This window comes from Jaculus jaculus, chromosome X (genome assembly GCF_020740685.1).
Source record: "Jaculus jaculus isolate mJacJac1 chromosome X, mJacJac1.mat.Y.cur, whole genome shotgun sequence".
Classification (NCBI taxonomy): Eukaryota; Metazoa; Chordata; class Mammalia; order Rodentia; family Dipodidae; genus Jaculus; species Jaculus jaculus.
Window position 1 is genome coordinate 151,317,525 of NC_059125.1, and position 27,610 is coordinate 151,345,134.

At 51.8% G+C, this 27,610-nt stretch overlaps 1 protein-coding gene across 1 annotated transcript in view; it reads left to right on the forward strand.

Moving 5' to 3' along the window:
* Atp2b3 (ATPase plasma membrane Ca2+ transporting 3) overlaps positions 1-27,610 on the forward strand; it is a 75,538-nt gene that overhangs the window by 19,149 nt on the left and 28,779 nt on the right. The window contains 11 exon segments of the mRNA XM_045140703.1: positions 634-967; positions 6,137-6,334; positions 6,441-6,698; positions 7,098-7,223; positions 7,975-8,100; positions 14,590-14,631; positions 16,087-16,251; positions 16,851-17,065; positions 19,837-20,079; positions 20,616-20,857; positions 26,130-26,364. Of these exon segments, the coding sequence (XP_044996638.1) occupies positions 760-967; positions 6,137-6,334; positions 6,441-6,698; positions 7,098-7,223; positions 7,975-8,100; positions 14,590-14,631; positions 16,087-16,251; positions 16,851-17,065; positions 19,837-20,079; positions 20,616-20,857; positions 26,130-26,364 (2,058 nt within the window). The 5' untranslated portion in view covers positions 634-759.

Below are 27,610 nucleotides of genomic sequence, written 5' to 3' on the forward strand. Positions count from 1 at the left end.
TCTCCTTTCTGCCTGCTGCCTATGCCGCCTCCCTTCCTCCTCCTAGCTTCCAGGTATCCCCAGGGCTGCAGAAACACTGCATACTCAGCCTTGACCTGGAGATCAGCTGGCCCTATCTGTAGCCCACCTTATCCCCCGGAGCCCTGCACAGCCCTGGGCCTGAGACTGTGAGCCACTGAGGACTGCCCGGAACTTGTAGAATGCCAGCCGTGTTGGGCGAGTCTTAATCAGGCAAGAGCAGGGAGCGGGGAGGGAGGGGGCAAACAAGGAACTGGTGTGGACCCTGACCAGCCGTTCGTACAGTACAGGAGCGGTTGCTCTCCACCCCACTCCATCATCTGTCTCGGAGGGGTTTCCAAGTGGGCTTGAAGGGTAGTGACAGCTGGTTGGAGCCGGTGGCAGGAGGGCCCCACCACCGTGCTTCCCCATTTGGGCAAGCCTTCCAGCTCTGGGTGCTTGTGGTAGGTCAGCCTTGGGGGATTGGCTGGTAAGTGGTGCCTCGGGGTGGGTTTGGCACTTGGTGAATCATAGGGTACACTGACTGAGTGGAGATTGGCAGAGGACATTTCAGAACCCTGGGCCTTCTTTTGGCTCAACTATTTCTTTGGCCTCGTCGCCTCTCTTTCTCCCCAGGTGCCCACATTTAGCCACTCTCCCGTCACCACCTTGCCTCACCTCGGCACTGGGACCTTAGGTGGACATCTGTCCCTCATTGCAGCTTAGCGGAGGCTGCACCAGCGAGAAGACCCAACAAGCAAGATGGGCGACATGGCCAACAGTTCCATTGAGTTCCACCCCAAGCCCCAGCAACAGCGGGAGGCACCCCATGTGGGTGGCTTCGGGTGCACTCTGGCTGAGCTGCGCAGCCTCATGGAGCTCCGAGGGGCTGAGGCATTGCAAAAGATCCAGGAAACCTATGGGGATGTCAGTGGGCTTTGCAGGAGGCTGAAGACCTCACCCACCGAGGGTAAGTCGCTGGGGCCCAGCGAGGCAAGGGAATCCAGGGCCTGCCTTATTTCTGGAGCCCAGTGAGGGGGCTCTGTGGAGGGAAGGTGCAGGTGACCACTGCAGGGGATAGAGACTGTCACCTGGCCATAGCCCTCTGCTCATCCACTCCCCCTTGAGTGGGGGACACTCTGTATGGGAGGAGGGGGTTGTCATCCTCTGGGTAACCAAACCCCAGGGATGTGAATTGAGGCTTCACCCGCACCTCCGTGATTGGCTCTTCTCTACCCCATAGAAGAAAAGAGGTGGATGGGGCAGATGAAAGCCACTCAAGGCAGAGGAAGGGCTCCAAATGGAAACCCTGGACAGCCTTCCAAGGAGCAAAGAAGGACCAGGTGCCTCCTACTGCTGGAGGAGGAAGCCATGGTCTCTGTATGTTTTGGGCTCCCCCATGCGCTTATCTCAGGGTTTAGTTAAGAGGCACAGAAGGAAAAGAAGGGATACCATGCATGGGGGAGGGCTCTTGGGCTCCAGTTGCAGAGGCCCTCTCTATGGGAAAGGGGTGGTCTGAGGATAGTACAGGACATCCGAATCCCTAGTAGGAAGAGGGAAGCCAGAGCCCAGTATTCACAGAGTGCCAGTCAGAAGTAGCCATGTGACACGCCTGACCCAGAGAAGCAGGAGCCTGAAGTAGTACAAGTCTCATACCAGAGGAACCCTCTAGAAGGATCTAGGGTGAAGACCTGACTGCCATCTTGGGCCCTCACACCCCTAGGGTTCTACTGTAAGTCGGGGGCCGTCCAGGAACCAACCCCAACCCCACATTTCAGGAACTGGAACCCTTTCTGGCCCAGCTGGCATCGGCCTGGCGGGGTTCCGGGGCTATTCCAGCCCAATGCCAGGCCTGCTTCTCAGCCAGTGCTGATTGATTTTGTCAGCTGCCCATCTCAGTGGCAGTACCTTGGCCCACCCAGTGCTGCTAGTTCTGGCCACCAGCTGGGTTCCTCGTGCTTGCTGGCTCCTTTGCCCATCCATCACTAGGCCTTGTTCATTCTGGTTTCTAAATCAATCCTTTGGTTGCAACACTTGTGCCCATCACCACCAGCCTTCCTGATCTATCCTTGCCCACAGTCAGAGCCTTTAGGGCATACACAAAGTTACTCTAGCCTTGCCTCATCTGGGTATCAGAAAGCGCTGTCTGTCCACAGGCAGTGGCGCATGGGCCCAGAGTTCCTGAGCTGGTGTGCACTCTCCGGACTTCCCGGGTCTCCCTTTGCACTGAGCTGCAAAGTTGCCGCGCCCACAGACACCCTGTTGTGCCCGCCCAGCACATGCACCAGCCTGGAGCAGCATTCTGTCAGGGCAGATGGCTTCACTCTGCGCCAAAGGATCTCTTTCCTTCCTCTTCCCTGCCCACCCCCCTGAGGACTTGGAGCCTTTGAGGAGACTGGGGTGGAGGGCCATTTAGCCACAAGGGCTCTGGCCTCTCCCAGATCAAAGGAAGCAGATGGGCTTTGGCTGGCAGCTCTTCCCTCTGCCTGTCAGGCCTTGTTAAATATTTAAAATGTCAAGGCCCCTGGGAACCCTCCCGATTCTGCCATAGAGCTACAGAGCTTGTCTGGTGCCTGTGGGTGGGGTGGGCTTGGAGAATGGTAGGTGTCCAGGTGGGTGGCCCAGCCCCTGACTGGCTTCTGAGAGCTGGGGCCCCTGTGGCAGCCCAGGCCCCAACTCCTCCTTTCAGGCTCCTCAGGCCTGAGCAGTCCTGGCCCGAGCAGGTGACTCCCACTCCCTCATTCCCTCAGAGGCAGAGCCTCAGGCAGGTGGACTCCTCGGCGGGCCTTCTCAATGGGAGGGCCAGGCTTCCCTGTGCCTCCAGCTGCATGCCAACCCCTTGGTAGCTGGGAAGGGCTTGTCAGAGGCCAGGGAGGCCAGGTAGGTGTGTGGCCTCTTGAGAGGGAACTTGGGTAATAAGCACATCAGTCCACTGCCCCGTCAGCCCCTGTACAGGTCCTGAAGGGTTCTAGAACTCAGGCTAAAGAAAGCATCCCTTACTTGTAAGGGAACTTTAAGGGTAGCCTGGTTAGGGGGCCCTGGGCCCTGCCCCCCACCCTTTCTGCTCTCCACAGGCAGTCGTGGGAAGGAGGGGGCAGATTAGCTGAGAGCTGACACGATGTGGTCCTAATCCAATTCTGATGGCATCTGGCCTCTGCTCTGGGCAGGCAGCCCATCTGTGTCCATGCCAACCAGCCAGCCCCTGCCCCCATGCCTTGGACCCAGGCTGCCTAGGGCCTGTTGGGTGGGCACGTGCTCAGAACCAGAGGGATCACAGCTGCCTCCCCCACCACACAATGGTGCTGTGGTAGTGGTGGCAGCTGTCAGGACCCCAAACCCACAGGAAAACCAAGGCCTCAGGGTCAGTCTGAGGGCAGCTGCCAGGCAAGTGGGGGAGAAGTGTGGCTGCCATGGCAAGGGCAATTTCAGGCTAAGGGCAAGGTTGGGGAGGAGAAGTGAGCTCCTGTGAGAAGGGGTCCAAGAGCCCCACTGCCCTTGAGAACAATCTGGACATGTGAAAGTGGATGAACAGGAGGCAGACTCGCGTGGTACCATGGGACTCATGAGCTTTCTAAGGGCTATAGTGGGCTTCTGTCACCTTCTGGGGCTCCAGGCCCAGAGCAATGGAGACCCCGGGTATGTGGGAGCTCAGAGATCTGGTGCATCCCTTGTAATGACCCTTCTCTCATAGCTCCTGCAGTTGAAGGAGATAAGGCCCAGTCAGAGGAAGGGATGGGCCCTTCAGTTTGGCCTCTGCCGCCACCACTGCTGCCACAGGAGTCGAGTTTTCCAATATACCCAACTGGGAAAGTTGTGGGCCTTCAGGAAGAGGCCTTTGGCCCCAGCAGAAATCTGAGCTGTCCGCCCAGCCCAGGCGCAATGAGGCCAGGGCAGAAAGGCAGGGACAGCTGTGGCCTTTCTGGGTGGGAAGGACACTGTGTGGCCACTGCCCAAGTGAGGTGGACATGCCAAGGCTGTGCGGCTGCTACTTTTGCTCTTATCTGTCCTGTCTCTCCACCTCATTCAAGAGCCAGCCCGCCCCTTCTCAGAAGACCTGGTGTCAATGCTTCTTTGTTGGCGAGTGTTCGGGGCTGAGCCTTGTGAAACCTCCAGCCCGCTGTGAATGCCCCGTGGGCTGCACGGCTCTTTTGCTCTTCTCCAGCTCCTTCCTGCAGGAGGCAGGAGGAAGGCCAGTGACACTGGCTAGAACTGCCAGCTACCATCCCCCCACTAGGTGTCAGTGTGGGTCTGGGCGCTTTGGGGTACTAGACTAGGGACCTGTGAGAACACAGGGAGGGGCTGGATTAGCCTACCCTAAGAAGTCTGAGAACGGAGGGAAGGGGATGGCGTCATCTTACTTGCTCAGAGTCCACATGGAGGAGCCTTGCATTGCCTGCTTAGAACTGTGGGGTCCTCGAATGGTCCTCTAACCCTCCTTGTGCTCCGCTTGGTGGCAGCAGCATGAACCACTGACAAGCTCATTAGACCCAGCCTCCTCCACCTGTCATCATCCTCAGGGTGACAGGTGACAAAACTGAAAGGGAGGAGTGGCTGTCATTGTGAGGCCAAAGTGGACTATGGTGCTCCTGAGAGACTGGCCACTGAATTTGGCACAGCAATTCTGGGTGGAATTGAAGTACCAAGTTCAAACACAATCCTCAGCCCAGAGTTCAAGTTTGGTGCTGGAGCTGGGCTCTGGGGAGCTTTATACACTGTGGAGCCATCTACCCAGGTACCTCCTGGGCACGGTGGGTACCTGGCCTTTGCTCAGCTTCTCACCAGGCCTGTGTCATGGCATGTCAGCCTCTGTGAAGCTCTGCCGGCTTAACCAGGGCAGCAGTTAAGAACTCTGGCTGCCTGGCACAGGGGCCTTTCTATCTGCAGCCTCAGTGGCCTCCTTTGGAGCTGGTGGACAGAGGCCATCCTTCCCTCTGAGGAACAGGCTCCCCGCACAGCATAAGGGCTCAGTTCTACAGACACAGCTGGGTAGAATGCTTAAGGCCTCTGGTTTTCTTGCTTCCCATCCTCCCCTGTACCCTCATCCTGAGGGATTTCTCAAGCCCCTCTCTTCTCACATGACACTGTCAGTCCCTTTATGTGGGTGTTTCTGGACCTACAGAGAGAGGACTCTCAGGATCCCTCTCTCTGCCCCTTCCCTGAGAAACTTCTAGAAAGAAGATCTTTGCTCCCTGTTTCCAGCAGATCCTGCCCTGTCCTCTCAACAGTCATGCTTACGGACACTACTGTGTCCTGGGCCCTGGTTCCCTATGCCTTGCTCCCTTAACAGTTAGGCTGCACAACCTTGACCTTCAGGAACCAATCTATGCCATGGGGTGGGTGGCCAGGGCCCCAGGACTGCCCTGTTCTTGAGATGTGAGGGTCTCAAACGTTCATATTCATCTTACAGAGCTGGCTGGGGCTCAGTGGCCAGCACCCTGAAGAAGACAGGAAATTCAGATGTTGTGAGACAAAGAGCTTTCCCGAACCCTTCAGACAGAGACTCCTGGTCACTTCTTTGACATTTGGGTAAAACTGGGCTTACATCACACTCACCTCTTAGATTTGTGACCTCCCCACAAAATCCACAGATGCCACCTGAATGCTTGTTGTTCTATTGCCCAGGGAGCCACTGGCTTCTCTCTTCTGCCCATGTCTTGGCCTTGATGCCCTTCATCCTCATCCTCATTGGGTATTACCACTTTCCTCCAAGTGCCCCTCACAGATACCTTGGAGGTGACAGGATAGCACAGAGAAGACAGGGGTGGTGCATGGCCTGGGATCCTCCTCAGGCCTTTTCTCATGCACACATCAGAAGGAGGCAGGTGGCCCCAATTCCTAAACTAGCATCCCTTCAGGCTAAGAGCTTCCCATGATGGCAGTGGAGGACTGCATCCTCACGTCCACATGCTTGGCCTTCAGGCCTACAGAAAGTCTTGTAGCATCGGGCCTATGCCTCTCCTGCCTTCTCCAAGCGTGGACTCCCATGTTCCACAGAGGCAGGTTCTGTCTAGAGAGCCCTGAGGGCCACTACTGTGGCAGGAGAAGCTCAGGTAGGGCTGCTCAGGATGCCAAGAGCTCAGGTTGGCCTGTGCCACACTCTCCTTCTTTGCTTCTGCCACCCTCCTGGGGCACCATGCAGGCCTGGCGGATAACACCAATGACTTGGAGAAGCGCAGACAGATCTACGGGCAGAACTTCATTCCCCCAAAGCAACCCAAGACCTTCCTGCAGCTGGTGTGGGAGGCCCTGCAGGACGTAACGCTCATCATCCTGGAGGTGGCTGCCATCGTCTCCCTCGGCCTTTCCTTCTATGCACCACCTGGAGAAGAAAGTGAAGGTGAGGGCCAGGGCCGAGGGCTGGCAGGGTCCCAGAGCATCCTAGTCCCTGGCTCACGAGGCTTCACCTCTTCTCACCTTCTCCTCCCCTCTGTCTTTGGACACAGCCTGTGGGAATGTGTCCGGTGGGGCAGAAGATGAGGGAGAGGCCGAGGCTGGCTGGATCGAGGGGGCCGCCATCTTGCTGTCTGTCATCTGCGTGGTGCTCGTCACAGCTTTCAACGACTGGAGCAAGGAGAAGCAGTTCAGAGGTCTGCAGAGTCGCATTGAGCAGGAGCAGAAGTTCACAGTCATACGGAATGGGCAGCTGCTGCAGGTCCCTGTGGCTGCACTGGTGGTGGGGGACATCGCTCAGGTCAAGTATGGTAAGTGATCCATCTTCACCCACCCTGCCAAGGAAGCCTGACTCCATTCTCCGAGAAGGGCAGAACTCCCTTTGCCCCAGCACCTACTGTCTCCCTAGGGACCTGGAGATGGGACAGAAAGGGAGCCTGAGACACAGCAGTGCCTCCAGGAAGCAGGCTTTCCCCACAGCCTCTGAGGATGTCTTTTCCCACTACTGTGGGATGTAAACATTGTCCCTGTTCTCTGGGAGCTGGACAACATGACTGGGTATGAGTGGTCCCTTCTTCCCAAACAACGAGGCTGAAAGAAAGAAGGTCCCTGGTCCTTTCCCAGATGGCAGAACCTCCCCTGGGAGAGGTGGGAGGCGGTGGGGATTGGGGGAACCAATAGTTTCTGGTTGTGGCCCTGGTGGCCTGCAGGAGACCTGTTGCCTGCCGACGGCGTGCTCATCCAGGGCAATGACCTCAAGATCGATGAGAGCTCCCTGACTGGAGAGTCGGATCACGTTCTCAAAGCAGCAGACAAAGACCCTATGCTGCTGTCAGGTGAGGACCACCCTCTAGCCCAGCCCAGCCCAAAGTGAGGTCACTTTGGAAGCCATTTGGCCTGCCAGACTTCGCTCAGCAAGGACCTCCTTGAATAACCTTTCAGTAAGGCAATCCAAGAATGCCACTCCAGTCACAGGGCAAAGGAAATGGATCTTCCCCACTCAGGGGGAACCTTGGTGACCTGGATGGGAAGCCACATGGGAGGGGCTTGCTAGGGTCAGTATGGTGCTCTGAAGAAGAGCCAGTGGATTATGTTTCCATTCTGGAAGGTTTGGATTCAGCCCAGTTTTGTCTCTGTGGGAAGTACAATATGAAACTGGACAGAAAGGCTGAGGCCTCTGGGTCCCTGTAAGCCAGGAAACAGGCTGTAGACTAGGTGGAAGGTCAACAGTCCCAATGACCTCTAGAGGCTGAGTTCCTGCATCAGGAAACCAGAGAACCCCTTGGAGCAAACCTGCGGGCATTGAACATGTGTCCCGTCAGGCTGGGCAAAACTCCGTCTTGGGGGTGGGGGGTGGAGGAATGGCTTAGTGATTAAGACATTTGCAATGCCTAAGGACCCAGGTTCCATTCCCCAGGGCCCAGGTTAGCCAGGTGCACAAAGTTTGTTTAAAGTGGCTGGAGGCCCTGGCATGCCCATTCTCCCTCTCCATCTGCTTCTTCTTCTCTGTGTCTCAAATAAATGAATAAATATATATACATGTATTTTAAAAAGCTCCGTCTTGGTCATTTTGTGTTGCTATTCCAGGCACCCATGTCATGGAAGGTTCTGGAAGAATGGTGGTGACAGCTGTGGGTGTGAACTCACAGACAGGCATCATCTTTACGTTGCTTGGAGCTGGTGGAGAGGAGGAAGAGAAGAAGGATAAGAAAGGTAAAGTAATCCCAACTTCCAGCATCCAGAGCTGGTGGGGGGCAGACTCCTTCTATGCCATTGTCCTTGTTGCTATTTGCCCGTTGGTAGTCTCCTATTGGCCAGTCCCATGCTCCAGGGGAGCCAGCCCTCATAAGGTGAGAGGCCATATTCTCTTCTCATTCTGTTCTGAGGACCCTTAACTTATTTTTCCCTCTAGAGCCAGCAGGTCAGAAATGCTTCCAGATCTATATAAGGGCATCCCCATGTCTGTTCCTGGAGTGGAGCGTGCTGCTGAGGCCCTCATGCCAACCTCAAGGTTCTCAGCTCCCGTGGGGAGGGTCACAAATGAGGGTCACAAGGCCAGAAATCTCTTGAGTATGTCTCAAAATGACAGGCCCAGAAGATGCTGAGATGGGATGGGAGCAAATCAGACTCTCTGGCAGGTGGTACTTCTGTCCTTGGGGACAGTAGTGGCTAGGGAATGAGGACTTCAGGAAGTTGTGATTACTTTACCTTTCTTAACCTAGCTTCCCTTGTGGCCACAGCCTCCCTGGCACAAAACTATCCTTCTGCCTTCCAGGCATGGCCAGTGGTCCCCTCTGTCCTCAAAGCTATCGTGTTAGAGTTTCCCACAAAGAAGACCCTATTTCTGTGTGATTCAGCACACACCCTCACTCTGGCCTCTCCCTGCAGTCCCCACTAACTAGGGAGCAGAGATTTCCATGGGGGAAAGCTGGAAAGGTGGCAGTCAGTCTTTGGCCACACAGGGACAAGATAGCTCCAGTCCAAGGCGACTTATAGAATTTCTCCTTTCTGGAGCAGGAAAATGAGCTGGAGGTGTTGCTGGCATCCAGAAGTATCCATGGTATTGCAGTCAGGTTCGCATTGCTGGTAGAAATCACCCAACCAAGAGCTGCTTGTGGGAAAAGAGGCATATTTTGCCTTACAGGCTCGAGGGGAAGCTCCACAATGGCAGGGGAAAATGATGTCATGAGCAGAGGGTGGACATCACCTCCTGTCCCACATAAGGTGGACAACAGGAACAGGAGTGTGTGCCAAACACTGGCAAGGGGACACTGGCTATAACACCCATAAGTCTGCCCCCAACAATACACTGCCTCCAGGAGGCATTAATTCCCAAATCTCCATCAGCTGGGAACCTAGCATTCTGAACACCTAAGTTTATGGGGGACACCTGAATCAAACCACCACATTCCACCCCTAGCTCCCATAAACTGATATCTAAAATACAGTACATTTAGTATGGCTTTAAGAGTCCTCATAGTTTTTTTTTTAATTTTTTATTTATTTATTTGAGAGCGACAGACACAGAGAGAAAGACAGATAGAGGGAGAGAGAGAGAATGGGCACGCCAGGGCTTCCAGCCACTGCAAACGAACTCCAGACGCGTGCGCCCCCTTGTGCATCTGGCTAACGTGGGTCCTGGGGAACCGAGCCTCGAACCGGGGTCCTTAGGCTTCACGGGCAAGCGCTTAACCGCTAAGCCATCTCTCCAGCCCTCCTCATAGTTTTTATCAATCCTAATGATGTTCAAACATCCCCATAATTCAAGGTCTTTTTTTTTAATTTTTTAAAAATTTTATTTATTTATTTATTTATTTGAGAGCGACAGACACAGAAAGAAAGACAGATAGAGGGAGAGAGAGAGAATGGGCGCGCCAGAACTTCCAGCCTCTGCAAACGAACTCCAGATGTGTGCGCCCCCTTGTGCATCTGGCTAACGTGGGACCTGGGGAACCGAGCCTCGAACCGGGGTCCTTAGGCTTCACAGGCAAGCGCTTAACCACTCAGCCATCTCTCCAGCCCTCAAGGTCTTTTAACTGAGCCATAATACCAAAAAAAAAAACAAAACCCCAAAACCCATATGGCACAGAATAAACATTCACACTGTAAAAGATGGCACTGGGCATAACAAATAAATACTCAAGCAATACATGATTTAAACAGGGAAAATACCAAACTGTAGCTCCAAGTCCAACAACTCTAGCCAGTGACAAATCTCCAAGTCTGATAATTCTAACCAACAACAAGTCTCTGGCATTCCAATTCCACCCTTCCAGCTAGGCTACTCACAGTCCTGTGAAACTTCATCAGGGTCGGCAGCTTTCCTTGGCAGCCATCTCGTGGTCCCAGCATCTCCACTGGGTCTTCACTGCAACCCACGGTTCATCCTCATGACCCCATGGGGTCTCTCTGCAGGCAACCAGCAAACCTGCTTCACACTGCCCATGGCCATTTCCAAAACACAAGACCGTGTTACAAACTCAATGACCCTCTCTTCCCTGCATTTCTTATAGTACACAATACCAGGTAGGTGCCAATTTGTTAATCCGGGGGGGGGGGGGAATGAAGCAGACTTTGAAGAACAGGACCCTCCTTGAGCACTTGGGCCCCTCCAAAAGAGTCTACATTCTTCCTTTTGCCCCAGTGCAGGTCAGTTGGCCCAATCTCAATGGTTGTAATCTCTCAAACAATTGGCAGGTGAACAGGCAACAGTTTAGACCCAAAGATTTCATTTTTTCTGTGCCATATCCCTCTGCTCACACCATTTCATTTCTATGCAAAGCAACCCTGCACAACTTCTCAGGACATGGGCATAATAGCAAGCTTCCCACACAAACTGCAAGCCCAGTCCAAGCAAAGCTCTTTCTCACCCTCATAAGCCAAACCTCACAGTCCATAGTTCTTACTGCATTCAGTCAGGTCTTTCAACTCTGACGAAAATAGTCTATCAAGCTGTACTTACAGCACTGCAAGGCATCTCTTAGGCCAAGGTTTCAAATCCTCCCACATTCCTCTTGAAAATCAGCTCCAAAAGGTCAAAGCCACACAGTCAGGTGTCTAGCAGCAATCCCACTCCTCGGTACCACTTTACTGTTGCAGTCACGTTCGCATTGCTGGTAGAAATCACCCAACCAAGAGCAGCTAGTGGGAAAAAGAGATTTATTTTGGCTTACAGGCTCAAGGGGTAGCTCCACGATGGCAGGGGAAAATGATGGCATGAGCAGAGAGTGGACATCACCTCCTGGCCCACATAAGGTGGACAACAGGAACAGGAGAGTGTGCCAAACACTAGCAAGGGAACTCTGGCTATAACACCCATAAGCCCACCCCCAACAATACACTGCCTCCAAGAGGCGTTAATTCCCAAATCTCCATCAGCTGGGAACCAAGCATTCAGAACACCTAAGTTTATGGGGACACCTGAACCGAACCACCACACATGGGCTATGTCCCCTGATGGTCTGGGCTGACCTGCTACAGGCAGACGAGGCCCTCAGCCATCTCTTCCTTACTACATCAAAACCCCTGTTTCTACAGGGCTCAATCCAGTGTCATGAGAGCTCTAGGAGCATACACGCAGGTGATCAGTGTGTCCTGAACCTCAGCGGGGCCCAGTTGTCATCCCTAGTCTACGTGACCCTGCCTGATACTGTCTTGGTTCTGGCTGGTTGGCAGGGAGCCCCTTCCACATAGATCCCCCAGAGAACCCACCCCTTTCCCTTGCAGCCAAGGGTCTCTCTCTTGGGGTAATGTAACCTGCACTGCCTTGGTGTTGCCTTTGGCTCCTTTCTAGACTCCTGATCTGTCCTTTAAATATCCTTCACGGCTCAGTCCTAGGTCTCTCCTCTTTGAACTTAACCACACTTGTCTAGCCCCTCCCAGACAGGCCCCTCACTTCTCCAGCACTTTGGAGCAATGCAACTTAGGAGTCAGAGTGGGTCAACTTCTTGGAGAGACCCTGGTTGGGGGAGCAGCTGTGCCTCCCCCCACTGTCTCCCTGACCCTTGTGGGACAACCAGCTTGTTGGGCATGCTCTGCCCTTCCTCTCACTTCTCCTGGAGGGTTCCTCCCTCCCCTCTGTGCTCTGTCTCACTCCAGTCCATCTCTGGCGATGCTCACCCCGAGTCTCCCTCCCTCTCTACAGAGCCCCTGCCCTACCGAATGAAGGTTGGCTCTATTATCATCCTGCCTTTGGATCTGCACAGCCTCAGAGCTTCCAGCAATTCCCTCCTTGTGGTGCTGTGTTGTCACTGAACTGCCTACCTGTGTCCAGGGGTGTTTATCCCCTCCCCTACAAGTCCCCTGCACCTTTGAACCACCCCCAACCTACACAGGGGGCATGAGCAGAAAGGGCCCAATCTATGGCCACTTATGGCTAGGAAGGTCATCTTCCGCATTCTTGGGGACCCTAGACCCTAACTCTATTGCTTAGCAACTATGTGATACTTTGTCTCTGTATCCCCAGTGACATGGGAAATCAGCTCACCAGCCCCTCCTGCTCTAACTAGTTCATCTCTGGATAGAGGCCACTGCAGGTGTAACTCCCAAACGAGCTTTTCTTTTTTTTGTTGTTCCATTTTTGGTTTTTTATATTTGTATTTATTATTATTTTTTTTATTAATAACTTCCATGATTGTAAACAATATCGCATGGTAATGCCCTCCCTTCCCCCACCTCCCCCTTTGAAACTCCATTCTCCATCATATCCCCTCCCCCTCTCAATCAGTCTCTCTTTTATTTTGATGTCATCATCTTTTCCCTATTATGATGGTCTTGTGTAGGTAGTGTCAGACACTGTGAGGTCATGGATATCCAGGCCATTTTGTGTCTGGAGGAGCATGTTGTAAGGAGTCCTACCCTTCCTTTGACTGTTATATGCTTTCCACCACCTCTTCTGCAATGGACCCTGACCCTTGGAAGGTGTGATAGAGATATTTCAGTGCTGACCACTCCTCATTCACTTCTTCCCAGCACCATGATGCCTTCTGAGTCATCGCAAGGCCACTGCCATCTGAAAAGAGAAGGTTCTCTACCAAAAGTGAGAGTAGCATTAGTATAAGGGTATGAACATTAAGAGAAATGCTTACTGGGCAGTTTGATGAGCATAGTATATACACTTATACAGACATCAGCAGATGTTACACTCCTAGGGCTCATGATGACCTCTGTTGTAGGTTTTCAGTATCAGGGATGTATTCCCTCCCATGGAGTGGGCCTCCAGTCCAATTAGAGGGCAGTTGGTTTCCACCATGATGGACGTGCCACTATTGCACCCCTTGGCTCATTTGGCCTGGGTGGCCAAATTTAAGGCTTGCAGTGTCCACTATTGAGTATCTTCACTGGTGATTTCTCTCTCTCCCATTGAACTGCATGCAGAATGCTTCTTCCAGCTTTCTGCCAGATGAGCTTTTCTAACTGTCGCCACATCTGTGCAGCCCTCAGAAGGAGTGGCTGACACCATGGGTTACATCTACCACCTGAGGCCCCAGACACCTGACCACTCTGCCTCAGGTGCTTTAAGCAAGTCCCGTCCTGGATGGGCCAACAGCCTTGAGATGTCCAGCAGGATCTGAGATGGACATAGCTCTTATCACTTTCAAATACACAGAGGGGGGCTGGGGAGATGGCTTAGTTGGTAAAAGGCTTGACAAGCAAGCATGAAGACTTGAGTTCAGATCCCCAGCACCCATGTGAATGCCAGGCATGGCAGCACACGCCCATGGTCTTGGTTCTCAGAGGCAAGTACTCAGAGGCAGATCTCCCAGGCAAACTGGTTAGCTAGCGTAGTTAAATCAGTGAACTCTGGGTTCAGTGGGAGACCCTGTCTCAAGAAACAAGGTGGATAGTAATTGAGGAAGACACCCAACATTGACCTGTGGTCCCCACAAGCACATGAACACATGTATATGTGCTCACACACACATATGAACATGCATGTATACACAGACAGACACACCACACAAACATATGCTTATTCTTTTTTAATATTTTTATTTAGTTGAGAGAGGGGGGGAAGGGAGAGAATGGGTGCACTAGAGCCTCCAGCCACTGCAAATGAGCTCCAGACGCATGTGCCACCCTGTACAGCTAGCTTGCATGGGTCCTGGGGAATCAAACCTGGGTCCTTTGGCTTTGCAGGCAAGCACCAGCCCATATACATGTGGTTTTTTTTTAATATGTCAGTGGCTTCAGAAAAGGCCAGTGAGACAAGGTGCTGGCCCCAGAATGTGGGACCACCTGTAAAGCCCTCTTGCTGGGCCTGAAGGAGCAGACATCTCAAAGGGCCCCTGCTCAAGGCAGAATGTTCCCAGAAACTGTCCCCTGCTGTCCCATTTGACCCAGGGATCATGTAGGACTGGCTTAGGAGCTCACTGTGAGGCTTAGAGCCAACAAGTTCCAGTGGGAAGCACTGGACTTTGTTCAGGATTCTAAAAGTATGTGTGGTGACCACATGCTGGAAGTGGGTGAGAGAGTGAGAGCCTGGAAAGTACAGGGCAAAGAGAAAGTGCCTCCATGGCTAATGTCAGGGCCACCAGCAATCAAGCCTCTCTTCTCCCTTGCTACCCCATGTAATCCCAAGCTATGCAGTCTCTTCCCTGGCTCTGAACACTGTCATGTGCATGTGTGTGTGTATGTGTGTATGTTGTGGCCGTATATCCATGTTTTCAAGTCTCTGTGTCTGTAATTCCTCTTCCATTGTAGGCAAACAGCAGGATGGGGCGATGGACAGTAGCCAGACAAGAGGTAACTTGTGTGCATGGCTTAGGGCAGCCAAGGAGCCTGGGTGGAGGGAGGGCATGGGAGGGTGCATATGTGGGGAGGGACCTGCTGCTATGGGGCCAAAGCAGCAACTACAGACAGATGAATGGCTGTCGTGGCCCCATTCTGGCCAAATAGTGGAGGCACTGTCCCCTGAGGCTTCTGCAGCCTCTGTCCATAGACCAGTCACCTAGAGGACAGCTAGTAGATTCCCAGGTCAATGACATAGCTTGAGCTTATCCGTGTATGACTATTACCCATGAATGGGCACCCTGAGTCCACTTTGGCCACATGAGGAAACAGATGCAGAGAGGGGGTGACTTGCCCAAAGCCCTGGGTCCCAGTCCTGTGAGTTCCCCAGGTTGGGTCCCTTCTATCTGTGCCCATGAGTCACGCAACAAAGTGAGTATCCAAATGGCAGAGATCCAGCTCTCTTCTCTGTGTTGCTGTGGGGACCCAGGGACTGAGAGGGTGAGCTAAGCCCAGTAGAGCTTGGAAGATAACTAAAGTTGAAAGGGCTTTAGGGGAAGGGGACAGTCTGATAGCTGAATGGTAGGTGGGGGCCAAAGGCTACAGTTGCCCAGTTGGGTGGGGCCTGGTATGTCCAGAAGCTGCTGGAAGGAAGGCGCTATGGTGAGTAGCTTTGGCTACCAGGTGGGCAGGTGATGGCCATAGTGCCAAGGTGAAGGAAGGAAAAGACAATGGAAGACTTTCAGGTGCTACATCAGAGAGCCCTTCTCTGGAGAAGAAAAGAAGGCAAGTGCAGTGAGAGGACTACTTTGAGCCCCAAAGCCAAAGACTGGATCTTGGCAAAGAGGGAGATGAGGAGGAGCCCACAAGAGCAGCAAGGATGAGGTGCATTGAAACCCACAGGGGAGAAGCAAGGGAAGCTGTCAATCCAAGAGGGAGGCAGAGAAACGATTGGAGGACATGAAAGACCAGCCTGAGCGAGGAGCAGGGCTGTCTGGGCCAGGAGGAGGGTGCCCCAGGGCCCTCAGAGTCTGCAGTGAGGGAAGCATTAGAGGTGGCTTGGATGTCTGTGGGCAGATGAGTCAGTTTTGGGTTCCAGAACATTCCTTCAACCACAGGACTGCTCTCAGGTACTGAGATTTGGGACATTCCAGCACTGGCCACTTTGTCCATATGCCCAGGTTCCTTGTGTCTATGTCTGTCTTCCATTCCTGCAAGAGAACTATCTCTATATCCCACCTAGGACAACACTTGGGCTGTTGCCTACCTTGGGGTGTGGGGGTATTGGGGTTAGGAGGCAACAGAGGGAGACCTACAGACCCATCTGCCATGTTAAGCTTGGAAATCAAAGCTGTTTCGAATCCTATCTCCTCACTTGATGACACGTGTTTCCCCGTGATGGCCCCTTGTAGCCCTTGTGGCCCTAACTTTTATGACCTAACCATGATCACGGGTTTCCTCTATGTATAGCTAAGAAGCAGGATGGGGCTGTTGCCATGGAGATGCAGCCTCTGAAGAGCGCTGAGGGTGGAGAGATGGAGGAGCGGGAGAAGAAGAAAGCCAACGTGCCCAAGAAGGAGAAGTCAGTGCTACAGGGGAAACTCACAAAACTGGCTGTGCAGATTGGAAAAGCAGGTAGGAACAAGCCCGAGGTGGTGGACTGGAGGCCTGGAGGGCCTTGGGCTTCTGAAGGCGGTATCAGTTCCAGGTGCTTGGAGTGCAGAGGTGAACAGAGCCAGGCCCCGAGCAAGGTCATGTTGTAGAGGATGGCTAGTCTGGTACAGCATGCTGTGTGCTATAGGCCCAGGGAAAAGCATGCAGCATGGCAGGTGATATGAGTCAGCCAGCCAGGGAGCCAGGGCAGGGTCAGCCAGAGCCATCAGGTCCTGGCCCAGCCCTCCCCAGTGAGGCCCAGGTCACACACTTATTATCCAGGCTCTCTGCCCATATCACAGGTAAGAGGCAGAACTCAGAACCCACTGGCCCAAAGCCTCAACTTCTGAGGCTGATTCCTCACAGCCTTAGGCACAAGCTGTCTGCTGTCTACCCCACACTGCCCCAGGGATGGGCAGAAGCAACACCTAGCCCAGGCCTCCCAAAACATGGCCCAAGTCCATCAGGCCTTCCCAAATGCCCTGGCTGGGCTCAGGCTGGCTACAGCTACATAACCGGTTACCTCTCCTTCCCTCTCTCTTCTCCTCACTCTGGTGGCCCCCTCCCTTGTGCCTGGGCAGGGCTAGTGATGTCTGCCATCACCGTCATCATCCTGGTCCTCTACTTCGTGATCGAGACCTTTGTCGTGGATGGCCGGGTCTGGCTAGCAGAGTGCACGCCTGTCTATGTGCAGTACTTCGTGAAGTTCTTCATCATCGGCGTCACCGTATTGGTTGTGGCCGTCCCAGAGGGCCTCCCTCTCGCTGTCACCATCTCCTTGGCCTACTCTGTCAAGGTAAGAAAAATATATAGTAAGACGTTCCATCACACAGACCCCCAAACCAGATGTGAGATGTCATTGAGCCTCTTGGTTGCAGCAGGGACAGGGGAAGGCTGGAGGAGGGGAGGCACTGAGAATGGATGGGGGGGCGCTGTTGCAGTCTGGTTCGCATTGCTGGTAGAAATCACCCAACCAAGAGCAGCTTGTGGGGAAAAGGTTTATTTTGGCTTACAGACTCGAGGGGAAGCTCCACGATGGCAGGGAAAATGATGGCATGAGCAGAGGGTGGACATCACACCCTGGCCCACCTAAGGTGGGCAACAGGAACAGGAGAGTGTGTCAAACACTGACATGGGGAAATTGGTTATAACACCCATAAGCCCACCCCCAACAATACACCGCCTCCAGGAGGTGTTAATTCCCAAATGTCCATCAGCTGGGAACCTAGCATTCAGAACACCTAGGCTTATGGGGATCACCTGAATCAAACCACCACATTCCTCCCCTGGCCCCCATCATCTGGTAACCATATGTGATATAAAATACAATGCATCCATCCAACTTAAAAAGTCCCCATAGTTTTTATCAAATCCAATGATGTTCATACATCCCCATAGTCCAAGATCTTTTAACTTATCCATAATACCAAAAAGTCCCCCCAAAACCCATAATGGCACAGAATAAACATTCACACTGCAAAATATGACATTGGGCATAACAAAGAAAGATTCCGCCAATACAAGATTGAAAACAACCAGGGCAAACATCAAACTGTAGCTTCAAGTCCAACAACTCTAGCCAGTGACAAATCTCCAAGTCTGATAATTCTAACCAGCAATAAATCTCTGGCATTACAATTCTGCCCCTCCAGCTAGGCTACTCACAGTCCTGAAAAGCTTTATCAGGGCCGGCAGCTTTCCACAGCAGCCATGTCATGGTCCTGGAATCTCCACTAGGTCTCCACTGCAACCCACAGTTCATTCTCATGGTTCCATGGGGTCTCCATGCAGGCATCCTGCAAACCTGCTTCACACTGCCCATGGACATTTCCAAAACACAAGACCGTGTTGCAAACTCAATGACCCTCTCTTTCCTGCATTTCTTATACTCCACAATGCTAGGTGGGTGCCAAATTGTTGATCCAGGGGGGGAATAAAGCAGACTTTGAAGAATAGGACACTCCTTGAGCACTCAGGCCCCTCCATTCTTCCTGTTGCCCCAGTGCAGGTCAGCTGGCCCAATCTCAATGGTTGTAATCTCTCAAACAATTTGCAGGTGAACGGGCAACAGTTTAGACCCAAAAATTTCATTTTTTCTGTGCCATATCCCTCTGCTCACACCAGTCCATTTCTACACAAAGCAACCCTGCACAACTTCTCAGGACACGGGCATAACAGCAAGCTTCTCACACAAACTGCTAGCCCAGTCCAGGCAAAGCTCTTCCTCACCCTCATAAGCCAAACCTCACAGTCCATAGTTCTTACTGCATTCAGGCCTTTCTACTCTAACCAGAATAGTCTATCAAGCTGTACTTACAGCACTGCAAGGCATCTCTTAGGCCAAGGTTTGAAAGCCTTCCCCATTCCTCTTGAAAATCAGCTCCAAAAGGTCAAAGTCACTCAGGTGTCCAGCAGCAATCCCACTCCTCGGTACCACTGTACTGTTGCAGTCAGGTTTGCATTGCTGGTAGAAATCACCCAACCAAGAGCAGCTTATGGGAAAAAGGTTTATTTTGGTTTATAGGCTCGAGGGAGAAGCTCCATAACGGCAGAGGAAAATGACGGCATGAGCAGAGGGTGGACATCACCCCCTGGCTAAGACAAGGTGGACAATAGGAACAGGAGAGTGTGCCAAACACTGGCAAGGGGAAACTGGCTATAACACCCACAGCCCACCCCCAACAATACACTCTCTCCAAGAGGCATTAATTCCCAAATCTACATCAATTGGGAACCTAGCATTCAGAACACCTAATTTTATGGGGGACACCTGACTCAAACCACCTCAGGGGCTTTACTAATCTACCTGTCCATAGTGCTCCACTACACCCACCTGTGGACACAATGAAGGGATACAGAAAGCAAGTGTGTGGCAAGGGAGACTTAGGGTTTTGCATCTATGGGACACAGGCAGGGGAGCCAGAGGGCAGGGAGGCAGGGCCTCAGAAGAGGCTCTGGGCCATGTGGAGGCAGTGAGCAAGCATGAGAGAACCTGAGAAACTATGGGGTGAGGGGCACAGGGCCAACAGGTGATTAAAGGACAGCTCTGGCAGAAAAGGTGCTGATGAGTGGTGTGGAGAGTGGCTTCCTGGAAACTCCCCATTTGAGGAGAGTTGTTACACGTTACATACCTCCTCCCTTGGTTTGACCACCACCCATCCTAGAGCTGACTGAGGTTCCCAGTGGATCGTTAGCACAACCTACACACCATGTTTGTGTTGACTGTGTCTTGCTGCACTTACCATGATGAAGAAAGAACCCAGGGCTGGAGAGATGGCTTAGAGGTTAAGGCACTTGCCTGCAAAGCTAAAGAACTTCAGTTCGATTCCCCAGGACCCATGTAAGGCAGATGCACAAGGTGGCACATGCCTCTGGAGTTTGTTTGCAGTGGCTGGAGAACCTCATGTGCCCATTCTCTCTCTTTCTCTCTCTCTCTCTCTCTCTCTCTCTCTCTCTCTCTCTCTCTCTCTCTCTGTGCCTTTTTCCCTCTCTCAAATAAATAAAAAATATAAAATATTTAAAAAATAAAGATCCCAAACATTCCCATGCCCTCTGTGCCCTTTTCAGAAAATGATGAAGGACAATAACCTGGTACGTCACCTGGATGCCTGCGAGACCATGGGCAATGCCACAGCCATCTGTTCCGATAAGACGGGCACACTCACCACCAACCGCATGACAGTGGTTCAGTCCTACCTAGGAGACACTCACTACAAAGAGATTCCGGCTCCAAGCGCCCTGACCCCCAAGATCCTCGACCTCCTGGTCCACGCCATCTCCATCAACAGTGCCTATACCACCAAAATACTAGTGAGCCAGGCCAGAGAAGGGGGCTGGGAGCATGGCATGAGCTGTCCTAGAGGCTCCCTAGACCCACTTATGAATCTTTTGGGGACTGGGGGTGTGCCTGAGTGTTATTTGGTACAGTGTTTGCCTGGCATGCATGAGGTCATTGATTTAATCCTCATTACCACCAAAAAAAGAAAAAGAAAGAAGAAAGAAGGAAGGAAATGGAGGGAAGCTAGAGAAGGAAGGCGGGGGGGGGAGGGGAAAACCCAAAAACTTTTGTGAGAAGTCTCTAGGCTTGCCCTCCTCCCAGACATGGTTATTTGCACTGCTGAGTGGGGTCTGCAGGTTCTAGAAGTCCCTTCTAGACTGGGTGAATGATGGGAACCCTGCATATAAGGGGCTATTTTGCAGCCAAGGCATGGCCTGTCTAATGCACATGGGTGGCCTACCTCAGTTCTCCGCCACCATCCTTTTAGCTATGTGGTGGCCACGGCTAGATGGGAACAAGCACAGAAGGTGCTGGGGACCGGAGCCACACTGACTCTCCTCACCTGCAGCCTCCAGAGAAGGAAGGCGGCCTCCCACGGCAAGTGGGCAACAAGACGGAGTGCGCTCTGCTGGGTTTTGTCCTGGACCTGAAGCAAGACTTCCAGCCTGTGCGGGAGCAGATACCAGAGGATAAGCTTTACAAAGTGTATACCTTCAACTCAGTGCGCAAGTCCATGAGCACGGTCATCCGCATGCCCGACGGTGGCTTCCGCCTCTTCAGCAAGGGGGCCTCCGAAATCCTGCTCAAAAAGTGAGTGGTGACAGGCAGGAGCCAGGGCAGGGCGGCTGGGGGCTGGCTGAAGGGGATGCACCGAACACTTGCTTTTGTTTTTGCACTAAAATAGATCTAACGTAAAATTGACCAGTGGCGTACAGTTCAGTGACATGAACTATATTCCTGGCGTTATGCAATCATCGCCATTAGGGCGCTCTGCAAGCATTTCCACCACCCCAAAAGAAACCCTAGACCTCATCAAGGAGATACATCCCACCCTCCTGCCAGCTTTGGGAAGTGCTGATCTCTTTTTTGTCTCTATGGTTTGGCCTGTTCTAGACATTTCATGAAAGTGGCCTTTTGTGTCTGGTTTATTTCATTGAGCATAGCATCCTCAAGGTGTCTCCGTCTATCTGAACTTTATTTCTGTTTGTCAGTTGAACAGACCCCACTGCATGGCTAAGACTATGTTTGGTTCCCTATTTAACTGTGGACACACACTCAGGTCGTTTCCCCATTTTGGCTCATGGATAATACTATGATCTGCCATGAGCATTCATGTATTAATTTGACTTTGTGTATACATCTTCAGCTCTGGAACATACACTCTGTTAGTCAGCCTTCCATCACTAAAATACATGAGCCAGGGGCTGGAGAGATGGCTTAGTGGTTAAGGCATTTGCCTGCAAAGCCAAAGGATCCAGGTTTGATTCTCCAGGATCCACGTAAGTCAGATGCACAAGGAGGTGCACATGTCTGGAGTTCATTTACACTAGCTGGAGGCCCTGGCGTGCCCATTCTGTCCCTCTCTCTTTCTCTCTGCCTCTTTCTCTGTATCAAATAAGTAAAATAAAATATTTTTAAAAAAAAAACCCATGAGCCAGGTACAATGAGGCATCCTGCCATCCTAGCTACTTGAGAGGCTGAAGCAAGACAATTCCCTGAACCCAAAGTTTGAGGGCAGCTTGAGCAAGACCATTTCATAAAAAAGCAGATAAATCAACTTATAAAGAGGGAAGGTTAGCCGAACGTGGCGGCACACGCCTTTAATCCCAGCACTCGGGAGGCAGAGATAGGAGGATTGCTGTGAGTTAGAGGCCACCCTGAGACTCCATAGTGAATTCCAGGTCAGCCTGGGCTAGAGTGAGACCCTATAAAAGAGGGAAGGTTGACTTTGACTTAGAGTTTTAGAGGCTTTAGTCCATGCTTGGTTGACCCCATTGCCTTTGGATCTATGGCAGGGAGTGTGTGATGGAGCAAAAAGCCGCTCATTTCATGGACAGGATGAGAATAAAGAGATCACAGACCCAAGGTCCTCTTCAAGAGCATGTCCCCAGTGCCCTAAGATCCCCTGCTAGGTCCCTCCCCTTAAAGTTTCTACCACCTCCCAATAGCACCAAGCTTCTACATGAGCCTTCGGGAGCACATTCCAGATCCAAATGATAGCATTCCACCCCTGGCTGCCAAAGGCTTACGTCCATCACGCACCACAAAATGCCTCCAGTCTACTCCTAAGAATCCTTGAAATTGTCAACTGTTTCAAAAGTCCAAGTCCAAACTCTCCTCCGAAATACAGAATAAATACACCTGTTCCTAAAGGGAGGAACGGGGGCACAGCAAGTGAACATTATACCAAAATAGGGCTGAAACCAGCAGGGCAACCATTATATCCTGTAGCTCCATATCTGATGGGGCCTGGAGCACGTAGCAATGTGATATGAATTGTAAAGGGCCTACACAGCCCATCCCTTAGGTGCACTATGCTGGCTACCGCAGCTTCCTTCAGCAGGAGCACCACATGCTCCATATCTCTAACTTCCCATAATCTCTACCGAAGCTTCAGTTTCACCCCCACAGCTCTGTGCATCACCTTCTAGGGGCTGTTGTAGAGAACCTGACATTGCCATATATTGCCTGGTCTCTCAGGCCTTCCTTTAAAAGAAAGAATATATTGGGCTGGAGAGATGGCTTATTGGTTAAGCGCTTGCCTGTGAAACCTAAGGACCCCGGTTCGAGGCTCGGTTCCCCAGGTCCCACGTTAGACAGATGCACAAGGGGGCGCACGCGTCTGGAGTTCGTTTGCAGAGGCTGGAAGCCCTGGCGCGCCCATTCTCTCCCTCTCCCTCTATCTGTCTTTCTCTCTGTGTCTGTCACTCTCAAATAAATAAATAAAAAGAAAGAAAGAAAGAAAGAATATATGCAGAGAGAACACTCTTACTTCCACTCTTATTCATTAGATTTTATTTTATTTTTAGAGAGAGAGAGACAGAGGGAGAGAGGGAGAGAGAATTGGCATGCCAGGGCCTCAGCCACTGCAGTTGAACGCCAGACACTTGCGCCACCTAGTGGGCATGTGCGACCTTGCACTTGCCTCACCTTTGTGCATCTGGCTAACATGGGATCTGGAGAGTAGAACATGGGTCCTTAGGTTTCACAGGCAAGTGCCTTAACCTCTAAGCCATCTCTCCAACCCAGACCTTCCTTTCAAATCTGGTGGAAGCCACCATAAACCTGCCACTCTTGCATTCTTCATAACTGCAAAATCAACCACATGCCCAAGATTTGCCACTAGCTCAAACTGTATCAGGGCCCAGTTGAATCATGGCTGCTGTGGTCTCTGAGACCTTTGCTAGCTGAATATTCATAAAGGGAAGGAGATGTGGAGAGAGAATCCCAGGGAAACAATTCAGAATTCGTTAGACACTTTTGAATGAGCAGGGCATCATGGTACTCTCTTCTGAAATGACGCTGCCCTGGAAAGTCTTTGGAACAAACCTGCATTTCTACATGGCTGTGTGGGTGGGTAATGGCTGTGGCCTTGCTAATTCCTGAGATTCCCCCAGGCATCGTTTTGACTGTGCCAGTGCAGGTGCTTGGCCGTTTTGAGTGGTACTAGCAACCTCTGTGGCACCCTCTTTGACTGGAACATTACAGCATGCTTTTTTATTCCAAATATTTCTGCCCTCTTCTTCCTTGCTTTCAGTTCTCACGTTAAATTTGGCTAAAACCAGCCATGCCACAGGCTGAACACTGGGCTGCCTTGAAATTTCTTCCACCAAATTAATTAGTCTATCACCTTTAAATTTAACCTCACACCAAAGCTGAAGGCATGGGAAAAATGTAGACAAGATCTTGTCTATAATATAACATGAATAGCCTCTAGTCCAGTTCCCATCCTAGTTCCCATCTCTGTCTGAATCCCCACCGCTTTCCCCGTTGTTCTTGCCATGGTCATTGTCATCAGCATCCTAGTGGGTTTAAAGTGGTATCTCATAGTTTTTTTTTTAATATTTATTTGATAGAGACAGATATGGGGAGGGAGCGTGTATGTTTGGGCACACCAGGGCCTCTAGCCACTGTAGACAAATTCCAGATGCATGTGCATCTGGCTTTGTGTGTTTACTGGGGAACTGAAGCCAGGCTGTCAGGCCCTGCAAGCAAGCACCTCCAACTGCTGAGCCATCTCTCCAGCCCCCAGTAGTTTTAATTTACATTTCCCTGAGTACCAGAAATACTGAGGAGGATAAAAAGAAGGTGAAATCTTTCTATATTGCAGAACCAACATAAAATGGTAGTCATTTTGGAAAATGTTTTCATGGTTTCTTCCTAAGTTAAACGTGGAGTTACCATATGAACCAGCTATTTTACCTTTAAGTATACGTGGTGGTTAATTTTGGTTGTCAGTGTAACTGGATGGAGGGATACCTAAAACTAGTGCCAAGAAGTGGGCTCATTGCTGTGATTCTACCTGGCAATGTGTACAAGTCCTTTGTATTGATTTTGGGGAATAGGTAGGAAAAGCTTGGGAAGAGCAGGCTAGAGACCTGAGCTGTCTTTTATGGTGTTGTGTTTTAAAAGTCCTTTATATATTTTGTATGTCTACTAACTCCTGATATATAATTTCCTGTTTTAGTGTTAGGGTTCTTAGATGCATGTTTTAACAAAATGTTTAACAAATGTTTTAAGATTATGACAAAGTCCAACTTAACTGCCTTGGCTGTTATTATTTACGTGGTTTCTTTTTGTCTTTTTATTTTGCTCGGTTTTTGACACACTGTAGGCTCGTGCTGCATTGTAGTTGTAAACTTGCACACCTAACCTAGGGTTTCTTTGAGACGTGATGAAACTGTTCTAACGTCGACCGTGGTGGTGTTTATGTGACACGTCAGTGGGTGGGTTGTCTCTCAATAAAGCTGTTTAAAAACCGTGAAGGGAGGAGCATGCAGCCTTGCCTCTGAGCAGCTCCGCTGCTGCTACCCCTTCTCAGCCTGCACACTTCCCCCTGGCCTTGGCCTCTCTCTTCTCCCCATTCCCTCTGCCCCGCCCACCTGGCTCCTCCCATACCCTCCCACGTGCCTTGGAAACAGAATTCTCAACAGGACACCAGGGTTTTCTGTGCTTCCAGGCTCTGCCTGCTCCTAGCTCTCAGCAGACCTGCTCATCAAGCACCACCCAGAATGCTGTCCCCTGGGACAGCCCAGACACAGCCTCTGCAACCCACGGCCAAGGCTGTGTCCTCCCGAAGCACCCCCGGCCCTCTTTCTGTGCTCCATGCTCGCTGCGTGACTGGAGCAAGTTGCCCCCCAACGCCCCCTCCTGCCTTGCCAGCTCACCTCACCCTTCTAACATGGAGGTCCCAGGAATGTGGATCTCCTAGGAGTGCTGAAAGTGACATGAGGGACTCTATGACCCTAGGGAAGTGTCAGGCCCTGCTGGCTTTTGTTCCTGTCTCTTCCCACCCACCCCTAGCCTTGACAGCCAGAGCCGCCATTCTCCCTTGGGGCACCTGTCAGTGAGACCCCACTCCATTGTACCATGCCCCCATCAAGGGCTGGAGCCAGTCCTGTCCTTCCAGAAGGCCCGAGTTGGCTGTTGCCTCATCTTGTCCCCGCTGCAGTTACAGCTCCTGTCTAGGCCTTTGGGTTTCCTGCATTCCACATTCTTGTTCCAAAGACTCTGTGGAACGTGCCATGACCCTCAGTCTCCTGCTTCCCACCTGTGTCTCTGTGTCCAGAGACTTCTGTAACCAACGACCCCAAACCTAGTGGTTTAAGATAACAAATTTACCACCCCCAAGTCTGGTGAGCAGAAACCCAAAGTCAAGCAGTGAGCATGGGCTGTGCTCCTTCAGAAAGCAGGAGGAGAGGTCACATGGCCTCTTCCCCTGACTACACATCTCTGTGTCCTCTGCTTGTGATAAGGACGCCAGTCATTGGCTAAGGTCCCACCCTAATCCAGTGTGACTGGCACTGTTTCCTCTTGTTCTCCTCCCATCTCCACCCCACCCCTCCACCCTGCCCCGCCCCAGGTGTACCAACATCTTAAACAGCAATGGTGAGCTCCGAGGGTTCCGTCCTCGGGACCGGGATGACATGGTGAAGAAGATCATTGAGCCAATGGCTTGCGATGGCCTCCGCACCATCTGTATTGCCTACCGAGATTTCTCTGCGAACCAGGAGCCTGACTGGGACAACGAGAACGAGGTGGTGGGTGACCTCACCTGCATAGCTGTCGTGGGCATTGAGGATCCCGTGCGGCCTGAGGTAGCCACCCTTTCTCTGGGAGCTAGCTGCTTTGGTAACTGTGCTCTGGGCCCAAGGCTGTCCACTGGGTGGCAGGGTGGCCCTTCCTTACCTCAGGCCTTCATAGTGTAGGCTCTGGATACCTGCGTGAGCAGAAAGACTTGCTTGATTCCTGCCTTCCCAGCTGTCACACCTCTTCCTGCCTTAGTTACAGATAGAGCAGCCTGGCCCACCTCTGGCAGCTAGGTAAGGTGGTAAGATGGTGGTAGACACTTGGCACCATCTAGAAGGCATGGTCATTGGACCCCAGATCAGGTCTTTTTCAATTCACTTGACCCTCTTGCCCTTGACCTACATGGAGTTCATATATATAGTTGACATATAGTCTGCTTACCCTTGGGCGAGGCTCAGGCTCCACCTGGTGCCCGGTGAGAGAGTGGTTTGGAGGAGATCCTCCGTGTCTGCAGGACCAATAAACTGAAGGGAGAATAAGAGAAATGGGGGAGCCAGGGGTAACTGAGCCAGTTGAACATGGCTTTGTGGAACAGAGTGAGAAGTTCTTGGTCGAAGGTTTAATTATGTCTGAATGAGGTCCAGGGCACCCCTGTGGAAAGCTCAGAGCACAAGTTCTGGCTGGAAATTCCAGAAGCATATCTTTTTATGAATTTTCCTCTCCTTTTCTTTTAATTTTTGATTATTTGATTTAGTTATTTAGTTATTTATTTCAGAGTGACAGAGAGAGAAAGAGGCAGAGAGAGAGAGAATGGGTGCACCAGGGCCTTCAGCCACTTCAAACAAACTCCAGATGCATGCACCACCTTGTGCATCTGGCTTATGTGGATCCTGGGGAATCGAGCCTTGAACCAGGGTCCTTAGGCTTCCCAGGCAAGCGCTTAACTGCTAAGCCACCTCTCCAGCCCCAGAAGCATCTTTTTATGGGTGATATCCCAGGGCAATGGGCAGCTGTGACAGAAGCCAAAGGGAGGGAAAACCTCGAAAGTCATGTGTGTGGCAAAAACACAGAGTGAAAAAGAGTTAGTTAGCTTAGACATGGCCTTGACATTGAGGGGTGATGGGGACCTTGACCTGAGCATGCACATAGCCCATGATGGTTGTGTTTACCTCCCTTTAAAAATGAGAGACCCTAGCTGGGCGTGGTGGTGCACGCCTTTAATCCCAGCACGCGGGAAGCAGAGGTGGAAGGATCGCCATCAGTTCGAGGCCACCATGAGGCTACATAGTGAGTTCCAGGTCAGCCTGGGCTAGA